The 12121-nt window shown below is 39.4% G+C and overlaps 1 protein-coding gene across 1 annotated transcript; it reads right to left on the bottom strand.

Annotated features, from left to right (window-relative positions):
* Positions 1-822: 822 nt before the first annotated feature.
* Positions 823-4233, bottom strand: cox8a (cytochrome c oxidase subunit 8A). The gene is made up of 2 exons (XM_076107007.1): positions 4045-4233; positions 823-1745 (listed from the first exon to the last, which is right to left on the bottom strand). Exons 1-2 carry the CDS (start codon positions 4159-4161, stop codon positions 1650-1652), a joined length of 213 nt encoding a protein of 70 aa, XP_075963122.1. The 5' UTR covers positions 4162-4233; the 3' UTR covers positions 823-1649.
* Between the last annotated feature and the right edge of the window lie 7888 nt (positions 4234-12121).

Raw genomic sequence — 12121 nt, 5'->3', positions numbered from 1 at the left:
AAGAAGATTTATTAGCAGAAATGGAAACATTATTTACAGAACTATATTCTTATTAGTGTATATTTTACTGAAACTAATGAATCGTCTTTACTTAAAATGAGCCGATTATATTCTACACAAGGAGCGGATCCTCTTCAGAGACCGCAGTGTTTCTACAGTCGCCTTGAAACAAACCAAACACTGGCTCTAGAGACTTTCATGTTGTGATGTGACCTGAAGGCCACCAGTTTTACAACACACCTGGAAAGGGAGGGGTGTTGTAAGAGGATTGTGTGAGGGGATATTATTTCATCCCCTCCATCTTGCACTCATGTTTTCTTGAATGAATCTTGCGGACCTAAATCTTAGACGGACTGCATTTATTCAGCGCTTTCACCCCTTTATCAAGACGTGCAATTTTATTTTCTAATATTAGTAATGTTGTAATTTTGCAGAAAATGCATCACACTATTTAAACACCGGAATTAACCAGTGTAGGGCTATTTAGTTCATTTGTTTCACTTGTTTTCTTTATAAAAATTGGGCAATAGGCACCTAAGATTGTTGTTAATGCAGGTACAGGACCAGCATGCACCTGGGAGGGCTGTCTTTTGTAAACAACAAGAGAGGCAGCAGGGGTGATGATTTCTTTGTTCTTTTGTTTGGTTCCTTGCAGTGGACAAAGAAATCCAACAGCACACTCTGACAGTGTTTGGACAATGGACTTCTCTTGTCGGTCTACATAGCTGTGGTGCATCAGTGGGAAAATAGACACTAAGATCAGTTTTTAGTCAATCTAATAAATGATATGACAACTCACAAATAAAAGACATCACACAGATGCAATAGTCAATGTAAAGCTTTAGTGACTAGTTAAACTTGTAAAAAGACATTTTGAAATATACCTTATTGCCTTAAATTTAGAAAACATCCAGTAATATAATATGAAACACTGTGAAAGCGTCTCTTCCACATAAATACTATTTTCACTTTTGAGTACATTTTGCTGTTAATCTTTTTGTTCTGTGGATTTTAAATGCTTGACTTTTACTTGTGTTTCTCTTTACATTGTGTCATTGCTACTTCTATTTAAGTAAAGATCTTCTTTCACCACTGCTGATGAGTGTCCTCATTTTATCCAGACGGTGTGGTTAACCTGCAGAATTATCAGCAAGTCTTTGCCCATTACTCTCCCTTTTTGATCCTTTTGCCCTCTATGAGCAGCATTAGTTTTAGGCTCTTCTGACAACCAGCGGAACCCGCTAAACAGAGTCTTCTATCAGCATGAAACCCTGAAACATGGGGACATCAAATCCATCCTAAAAATCAAGTTTAAATCTAAAAACAAGAATCTGTAATATTTAAATAAAAAGCTGTATCCAAAGCATATAGACACATTGAATATACACATTTAGCAACATAGTTGTGTTTAAAATTTAATCTTGTAACATATTGTTTAAGAGGGAAGATCCACAGTACACTTTTCAATGTATCAGAGTCAGTGTTGGGAAACAGCTGGTTTCCATCTGGGATGTGGAGTGGAACTGTCAGAGGTAGACGAGTGAAGGTAAAACGTGTTCCATATTCTTCTCTGCAGCAGAACAGGATGGTCCCAGGTTGTCATTGGAGAAGGGAGACTTGGATGCAGTTAGACTGTTAAAATGTCCATTTTACTCTTTGTTCTTGTAGTCCTCCAGGTGGGCCAGGATCCATCCAGATGGTCCCAGAATGGCCATGGAGAAAAAGCTCAATCCAATGATAGTTTCCTGGACAGACAGAGGATTCAGTCAGCCGTCACATAACTCAAGATCCATCAATCAAAAAAAAGAAAAGAAAGTATTTTAGGTAGTGCTGGGCAACGATTACAATTTTTACAGTAATGCAATTAATCGCATTGTTATGCGCAAAGTTCAATAATGAATTCAAAAGTAGTGTATTGCGCACTTTTATTTTAAAAGTACTGCTATATGAACAAAAGTGCAATAACATTTGGTTTGCAAACACTTTAAACAAATAAGGTGCTTAACAGAAGTATTCCCTTTACACAGTAGCAGTTAAAATATTTATTGTATATTATACAATTATTATATTTTATGAAATCAACACAACAAAAAAAGCAATGTGTGTTGAAATAATATTCTATGAATAATTTAAGCCACTACAATTGAATCGAAAATCTTCCCCAGATTGGATTTAGTACGTGTTGTGGAAGTCCCAGATATCAGGAAACTAAACACCGTCATGTCTGGTTCATAACAGTCCGGAGGAGCTCCGTGGATCTCATCGAGCTGTATTCACTGTGTCTAGCGAGCCACACGGCGGCTGTTTACGACAGCTGTATGAACACAAAATAAACTGATTTAACTGCAATAAGCCGACAAAACTGGACTCTGAAATAACTACGTAACAATGATGTCGATTTGTAAAAAGTCTGCCTTCATGTTTTGTTAGTTCTCTCCACAAGACGACAAGATAAATAACTTTTAAAATACTTGTTTTCTCAATAGAGTCTGGATCTATCGGTGCTATGCTAAGCTAACATTGTAGCAGCTCCATCAACACTCAACATAACGTCACATAGGCGTAAACGGATACAGTATTTGTTTCCTGATTCAACGTCAGGACGTCAGTGATGACAGGAGCATCTCAACGCTGATAGGCTATCGCGCCGCAGCGCCCACCCCAAATGCTTTCATTGGTTGAGACGCATAATGACGCCCATCCCAAGCCAGTCCTGATCAACATCCCGCCCCTCCTGTGACCCATGGTCTGTCTGTGTATTCAGAGCCAGTGAGCAACGGACTTTCAAAACTGCGTTAACACGCGATAAAACAATTGGCGGCGTTAATTAATTAATGCGTTAACACGATAATAACGCGTTATCTTGCCCAGCACTAATTTTACGCCATAGTTTTGTATTAGTTTGAACTATTTTTCCCTTTAAATGTGCTGATGTTAAAAAGCTGTCACTCAGCCATGTATGCAGTCCCATCAGTCTTTGCTCTCAAACAAGAGGAGCAACACGTGTGCTTTATAACATTATAACTTTATTATCTATAACATGCACACGTTATTGGACACGCTGCATTTGTAGCTTTTCAATAAATAGACGAGACAAAGACGGACAGGCCGACGTGTATTTACAATATCACTGGATAATAATAATTGATACATTAATGCGTTTGCCACTTTAAAGTTGCAGCTGGTAAAGGTCGAGCTAATTGTTTACTACTTTATTATACTTAATAATTAGGCTATATACTGCTTATTAATACATCATAGTCTAATAGTTGATATATATTTCAGATGAACAATCTGCAAAGCTAGTCAAGCCTAACTAGTAACCAATATTGACATTGATAAATACATGTAGTGAAGTTAAAAGTATAATATTTTCCTGAGAAGTAGTGGACTAAAAGTTTAAAGTCACATAAAATAAGTAATACATATTTAAGTAGAGGGCTACAAGTACCTCAAAATTGGACTTACGTACAGTACTTGAGTAAATGTACTAAGTTTCATTTCAGCAGCATTAGAAAAAGAGCACTGAGATCTTTGCACTCAAAGTGGACCGGATAGTTGCACTTAACACAATGAACCCTGACAGTTGCTTACCGACCGTTCCACTCCTAACTACCTGCTACTATTAACACGCCGCTGGGCTAGCAACGATCCTCTGGTCACAGATAGAAATAAGCCCCCCCATCTACAAGACATATTATACTAGCTAAACCACAGCCAACTGCACACTGATCCTAGTAATACTGTTCTTTACTTTGTTTAGTCCATTTCAGCATGCTAATGCTGCAGCCCTGCTCTCCTTTAGAACAGCATACAGTGAGCTATGCTCCGTATAATGAGCCAAGACTTCAAATACTTAACCGGACATGCAGCAGTTTAAATTCAGTTATTTTGGTTAATTAGATACGTTGGCTTTTATAGCGAAACACACACGTAGACCTAACACAGCTGACTTTACAGATATCAATTTTGACCTCGCCAGCCAAGGACAGCTAAGCTAATGGCTGTCAGCTAGCAATGGAGTTAACCAGCTATAAGACTTACAACGGTGCCAATCTTTTCCTTGGCCGGGCCAGCGTAGAGATTAGCCCGCTGAATGACGGTGTGTCCCCGCAGGACGGGAGCAGCGCGGTTAGCAATGGTCCTCAGGAGGCCCGACATGTTTCTCTGCTAGGCTGCAGCGATGTCTTCTCGAATGAAGAAGCGACGATGATGTAAAGCGGAAATGGATCAATGCAAAGGTCGTTTCTCTTCTTCTCTTCATAAGAGAATAATAGCGAGTCGTACAGTGCCACCTACTGTCCTGGATGTGGATGTACATGGAGGTGTGACGGGTCTGTCTTCTTCAGTGGTGGAAAGTAGATTTACTCGAGAACTGTTCTTCTATAAAATGTTGAGGTTTTTGTCCCTTACTTGTGTATATCTATGTTCTTAACTATATTTAAAGGTAAAATAAAATAGTAATTATAATTAAATTAAAAACACAAGACAGACTTTAAAAAAAGTGTCACTCTGCCGTGTTTCAGATGTATGATAGTTGTTATTAGTGATTTTTTTTGACTGACGGCATCTTCCTGCCAGCATCTGCGAAGGTTTATTAGTGTGATGGTTAAACGAGCCAAGCTAAAGTATTATTAGAAGATCTTCTAACCACGGTTCAAGTCTCCTGTTCAAATGCTCCGAGTGAAAGTTGAAAATGAAAGCAGATAGCCATGTCTTCATCAATCTGCTTTTACATCCCTTTTGTTCTTGCTTCTTTTATTTTTAAAAGTCAACCATCGCACCAACGCTGACACCAGTGTCTAGTTGCCGCCACTAATTCTCCACACAAACAAAATGAGGCCCTTTTATACACCTAGTCCAGCTAATTGGACCAGCCCTGCCATCTACGGGTAAGTATATTGCTAAACATATATGTATAATAAATATTTACATGACTTTACCCACACCACAAGTATCCATATTAATTAACATCTAATTATAATGCCTAATAAATAAAGTACATTATAAACACCATCATTTATCTAAATAAACACAGCAACACATATCTTCACTTCCCCCTACCCGCTTCCTGTAGTTGGTATTTCCCGGAACTATAAATGGGTGCTCGAGCCCCGGGGAAGTATTTTGCCTGAACACCCTGGGAAGAGGAAACAGGCAGAGGTAAGTTGTTGCATATACACAATAATGTTCTGCCACATAGACTTTTACCACAGTCAAGTCTATTCACTTTGTCACTGACTGCAGTTGTCTGTTTGTTGGCAGGGAGAACAAAAGGATAGTGATGGCGAGATGAAGCTTCATGAAGCATTGAAGCTTTCCATCCAATTGGTTCACACATGGGTCAAAGCTTCATGGTGCTTCATTTGCTCTACTGCGCCATCAAGTGGACAATAAATGTAAAACAGGCAGAGTGATTAAAATGACACCATGGCTTTGGTGTGTGAAGCATTGAATTGAATAAATGAATGATGTTTGTGATGCCAATACATAACTTATGAACTTATTAATATGGTGTCTGTCTTTATGATACAATGGTGGGGTCAAAAGGGAAAGTGGAAACAAATTGGGGAGAGGGTTGTGATGTGAAAAGTAAAAAAAAAAAAAAAAAAAAAAGTTAAAGATAGGATTTCTTATACATGTACGAAGCTTGACATCAACATTTAACATGTTGCAGTCAAGGATCGAACAGCTGACCTAGCAGTTACCAGACTACACTCTCTACCCATTGACCCATGGCCGAATATACTTATGTTTCTTGGTTTGTGACTCTACTTATCTTACTAGGGACAAAATGCAACACGTAAAACATTTTTTTCATTTTTATTTAAAAATAACAACTTTTCCACAGTGCTGGGCTTCAGGCGTTTTTTTTTTTTTTTGATTATTTCGCCTGCTTTAGAAAACACCCTTTCACAGGCACAGATGAAGCTGGGGTACAGAGAATAGTTTGCAAACAAACGCGCAATAAAGTCCGAAGTACACAAAATGTGACAGGGGAACCATTGCGTTTCACTGCCCCTTATATTTCGAAACGCACGCCAAACCCGTGAACCATTTCCTGAATCAGTCACGTGGTATGGCCGGTTTGCGAGGCCTCGATACGCGCTTCACAAAAATTGTCCTGGATTACTCGACACAGGCTTCAAAGCCTCGACACGAAAGGTCACATCACTACAAAAGGACCAGCTCTGTGTCCTAGCTGTGCACAATGCTCCCAGCATCCACAGTCCAACAATAAATGCATACAATAAATACAATACAATGTTCTTGACCCCATCTCACACACTATCCGTGGTCCAAGTAACGGCGGTGCGTCGTTGCAAAACGTTTTTATATATATACTTTTAAATGATAATAATATTGGATGATTTATTTTCATTATTTTAGCCGATTGTTGTAACTGACTATAAAAGTAATAATTTGGAAAGTGTATTATGTTCCCTTTTGTTGCAAAATCATACTTAAATAAAATGAATGAGAAACAAAAAAGTACAATGTACTTGCCTCTAAGGATGTATACAAAGAACGGGTGACTCAACTAAAATCATAAAACTGATTTATGGAAGCTGACCTGTGGTAACAATGGGTGTTCTAAGGAAATGTGGCTCCGCCCGCTCCGTTTTCGGTGGACTGCGCTCATGTAGGAGACAACGGGCTGTGTGACCTCTGAACCCGGGACAAAAAAAACAAAACTGCTGTGGCACCGCACGTGTGTTCTGGGAGGCTACGCTAAACTAGCTTAATGGGAAAACCGCAGCAAACAAGCTACGAACTCTCCCCGCAGAGTTTAGCTGTTCCCTACTGATTTAACCCATAGGACCCTAGCCCTATTTTTAGACCTCTGCTCGAAAATTGCATACCCATACTCAAGAGAGTCCCGAGCTCTAACTACAAGGTCTATTTTAATAATTTTGATGCTAGAATACTGGTAACACTTGTGAGATGTGTCGAATTATGTAAATATTGTGTATATGTTACTGGTTAATAACTGATACACTTATGGCACAGCTCAAATTGAAAAATTTCTAGGTTCGCCTGAAAAAAGCACTTGTATTGAAAAATTTTTTTTTAAAATAATGCAGCTGCAAGCCTAAAAATACGCCACAGACATAGAACACGTTTTACATGTCCCCACAACATATTTTACTTCGATTGAGTGAAGCAGGCCAGCATAAATGGTCATAAAAATCAAAATTTTGATTTTAGGGAACCAGCTGTTGCATTGCTGTATACTAATTGTATATACTATATAACTAAATATTAACTATATATTCACTTTTCTTATCACTAAGAGTGTTCAATAATCCTAATAAATCAGTTTGACACCATTTTGAATAATTTTGAGCAGTTATGATGCGTCATATCTGTCATTCATAACAATAAATGGCTCATAATGTGTGTCTATGTGACCCTGGTAAGGCCGATTTACTGGTGTGAGAGCTTTTTAGATGCGGGATAGTCCAACGGGAGCCATGCGGGGGCATTTGATCGTATCCGGGTCTGTTTACTGACTAAAAATCGCAAAATGCAGGGCGAACCCCCCTCTCTACATGGATTGCTCCACCTCACAGAATAGTCTGCCATTTTGTGATTCATTCCGCGAGCGCATTGATACCAGTCACAGACTCGCAGCACAACATGGCTGGCAGAGCTGTGCAGAAATCGGCTAGAATAAATCCGTTTTACATCGCCAAAACCGTCAAAACGTAAGTTTTTTTTTTTTACCCAATTTATTTTCTCGTGACATGTGGCTGATGTTGGCATGTATACCCATAACTTTTGAACGGTTTGAAAGAGTAATTTCGACGCCGCTGTGCGTTTCCGGGTCGAATCGTGCCCCTCCTGCATGTGTTCATCCGCCATGTGCGATCAGTGCTCCGTGATGAGAGAGCCATAGAGAGAGCATAGGTCGTCGATTTTTGGCCAGAATTGTGGCAAATCTTCTAGATATCTTCCAGATATGATATTAGTTCATGTATAATTGTGTTTGCAGTGTTTAGAATGGCTGGTATGATGATGTTGCTCGGACTTTTCCCGTTAATTCGATATTTAATATGTCTGGAGCAATAATCATATTTCTTTATGAAAAATGCTTTCTACGACATGCTGAATGCTACACACTCTAAAACAGCCCCCCGTGGGGGGCTCTCGGGTCCTATGGAAACAGGGCTAAACAATCACCACACAATCCCCATTTCTCCAGACCATAATTCTTGCTTTGTAAAATAAAACAGCCCAAACAGATTCAATTGTCAGGACAATTGGATCTGCATGACGATATGCTTCGTAATTAACGGACAATGCATAGTCTAAATCAGTATAATTAACACAATGACAACAACAAACTCACAAGAACCAGTGACATATATTCATATGCAGTGGCAGGCCGTGCATTTTATACCTGGGCCTTCTGTGCTGTTCTACTGAGCTACGGTTATTTGTTTCTATTGGTGTAATAAAACACGTATTCGTATTAAACCTTTTGGTACGGGGCTTATGAACCGAACAATACGTTTGAATAATACTAGTGCATTTGGAAAATGCAGAAGCTTAAATTGTGGGAAATACACTGTTTTCGGTGGACTGCAGTCATGTAACAGATAACGGGATGTGTGACCTTTTGAACCCGGAACAATAACAAAAAACAGCTGAGCAGTGTTGCCAACTTGGCGACTTTCTCGCTAAATCTGGCGACTTTCCAAACCCTCATGGCGACTTTTTTTGTCAAAAGCAACTAGCGACAAATCTAGCTACTTTTTCTGGTGTTGTTGGAGACTTTTCTGGTGTTTTGACTCTGACGTGAAAGCACGTACTGTTCGGCACGCGGGAGCTGCTGTGAGCTCCTCCGCCGCCCCAAATCACTCACAGGCAGTTAGTCTCAAAGTAGCCCCTCACGCAGCAGTCCCAGCTGCAGAAAGAGACCCACACTCTCGTGTCCAGACTGCAAATGAATCGCGCATGCGCAAAGCTGCCGCTGTTCCCGCCTCTCTCCTACAGCGCTCATTACAATTATGCAAATTAGACGATGACGTCATTTAGCGACTTCTAGCGACTTTTAGGACAGCCAATAGCTACTTTCCTTACTGAGGAGTTGGCAACACTGAGGCCCTGCGTCTGTTCAGGGAGGCTAAGCTAACTAGCTTAGCGGGGAAACAACAGCAGTTAGCTGTTCCCTACTGAATCAAACAGAGAATCAAATGTCCGAAATAACCCCGCATTGATGGGATGCTTCGTCATTAACGGACAAGTCAGAATCAATGTAATTAACACAATGACAAGAACCAGTCACATAAAATGTCAAGCATGACAAATCAATCCAGCAACACTGCAGCGCTAGAGCGCGAGCCATTCATATTCATAAAAACTACAAGATAGACAAATGAACAGTTACTGCAGATGTAAAAAAAAAAAAACCCAGTTTGTCACTTACCGAATGCTGTTCACTTAAAGAGTTAAAGAGTTTAATCCCAGTACATCGTTTCAGTTCCAGTAAGAAGACCTTCTCATGGACGAATAGACCGCGACCGGCCGGCGTTCGCCGAATGCGCACCCGTCCGTTCGGTGCGTGTTCGGTGTACAAACGCCGGCCGGCGTTCGGTGTACAAACGCGCAACGAACGACTGCGGTCATGTGGTCCGTCATCCGCGGAACCTCGGTCACGTCAGCCGGCACTTGAAATGTAATGCTCGTCTATTCGAGGTGCTACGGTACGGGTGCTTTGATAGCCAAAAAGCCCCGAAATAGACCTATTTATACCATCAATAATTTGTCCAATTTGATATAAGTCAAAAACAACGTCATTTTGTACATTAAGCTTTTGAGAAGTACAGCTTTTGAGAAAATTTGATGTAAAGTCAGCTCAAATGACATTTTGATATTTATAATTTCCCTATATTTGACATTTTATAAAAATGAATCCTTAAGAGGTTATGTCAATATTTCACTTGATTCTTGTTAATGACGACCCTCACTATGGACATGAATATTGTCATGAAATATTACTGTACAGTTTTTGAGAAAATTAGATGTAAAGTCAGCTCAAATGACATTTTGATATTCATAATTTCCCAATATTTGACATTTTATAAAAATGAATCCTTAAGAGGTTATGTCAATATTTCAATGGGTTATTGTTAATGACGACCCTCACTATGTACATGAATATTGTCATGAAATATTACTGTAGTTTTTGAGAAAATTAAAGGCAAAATCAGCTCAATTTACATTCATTTTCATAATTTCCCAATATATGACAGGTTATAAATACACATCCTTAAGAGATTACAAGAAACTTTCCTGCTAACAGAATTGCTGTCATATATTGTGCAGTTAAGCCTTGATAAAGACATGTCAATGCTTTACTTGGACCATGACTTCGACAGTGTCGTTAATATGATGAGGCTCTACAAATCTGTTGGACACGGAAGTGGTCTTGCAAAGAGACTAAAGGAGCTATTTAGTGAAAATAGCAAGTGGATGATGTCCTGGGTACTGCCTAGGAATATGGGCTGTGGCCAATTTAAAATCCTGGACATTTTTTGAAAGACACAGCGTTAACTCTTGTGTTTATGGTTACAGCAGCTTCAAGTGTGTTTGTAGTTTAATGTACTTAAGCGTTTAGAAGAAAAGTGTTTCTTAGACTATCTGTGGCTTGCTGTCTTTTTTTGTGAATGCTGGTAAAGTTCTTGCCACTATGGCTTCTTCATGAGTAGATTTTGTTAGTTAGAACTGAATTGTTTGTATGTTTGAAAATTGTTGTATTGTTAAGCTATATGCTGTGCTTGCTTTTTACCTGATGGCTTATTTAAAAATGAGTCACTTCAGCACGATGTCGCGACCCGGCTCAAAAGGCCGCAACATGAGGTAGACAAGACGAATAGAAAAGTAATCAAATATACATTAATTTAAGAACAAATAACTGAACTAAACAGCCAGCCAGGAGTCAGCCAGCCAGCCAGGAGTCAGCCAGCCAGGAGTCAGTCAGTCAGCCAGCCAGCCAGCCAGCCAGCCAGCCAGCCAGCCAGGAGTCAGAGAGGAGAGACCCCCAGCCAAAGAAGAGTGTCAGCCTTTATAGCTGGGACCTACTGCAGGCCCAGGTGTGGCTCATCAGCAGCAGATTACCATCCTGAAAGACAACCTGAAAACAGGACACCAGAGCCCTGGTGGAAGGGAGGGGTCGTCACAATGACAATTAAAGATATAACTTTATAGCAATTGCAATAATTTTGTCTGTCATTCTATACAGTACAAATGAGCCTAATCATGATTGCATAAAGATAGAGCTATGTGTTTGTGTTTTGTGTGTGTGTCTGCATGTAGGCATGAGTGTGTCACTGTCCTGACATTTGTGTGTACCCTTTGATGTTTGTGTTACAACAATCTTTTTTACAAAATGGTAAATTTATTACCCTTGGAATGTTTTTTTTAAATGCGGGTTTTAGTGCATGATCAAGTGAAACTGTATTTCATTTTTTACAATTTTCACAAGACAAAATTAAGTAAATGTAAAAATGTTACTTATGTGCAGTACTTAAATACATTTAATGCAGGCTAATTTGTTAAATTCCAACACATACAAACAGAACTGATGCTAACAGACAGAAAAAAATAACATCCAGGAAAAACATCTGAGAAAACAGCCAAGACGAGGATATTCCTTTTGCTCCTACCAGCTTTTTTTTTTTTTTTTGTTATCTACCTAAATATTCTATTTTAATTCATATTAAACACCTAACATGGCCTTTGGGACAACAAGAAAAGGGATGGTGCAGGAACGTCGACACGTGGCACTTAAAATACTCGAAGCATCAGGTGTGTGACAGCATTTCTTCATATTTATTTATACTGTGATATTGTACTACTAAAGATCTAAAATGTTTCTAAATTAGTTTTTGACATCGAAAACAACTGTGCCATGTGTTCTGCCACAAAGCTACCCACTCCAGGACCTGCTATCACTGAATGGGTAAGGTGTTGTAATTAGTTGTATTTGTGCATTTGTTAATGGATCTGAGTTTTTGTTTTGGCGTTTTGTAGATTTAATTGAGAATGGACAGTAGAGGGCTGACAGGAAATGAGAGTAGAGAGAGAATGGGAATGTCATGTAACAAAGTTCGCC

Source organism: Anarhichas minor, unplaced genomic scaffold, assembly GCF_050575085.1.
Source record: "Anarhichas minor isolate MPS153535 unplaced genomic scaffold, ASM5057508v1 ptg000037l, whole genome shotgun sequence".
Taxonomy (NCBI): domain Eukaryota; kingdom Metazoa; phylum Chordata; class Actinopteri; order Perciformes; family Anarhichadidae; genus Anarhichas; species Anarhichas minor.
This window is presented reverse-complemented; position numbering and strand designations above follow the sequence as displayed.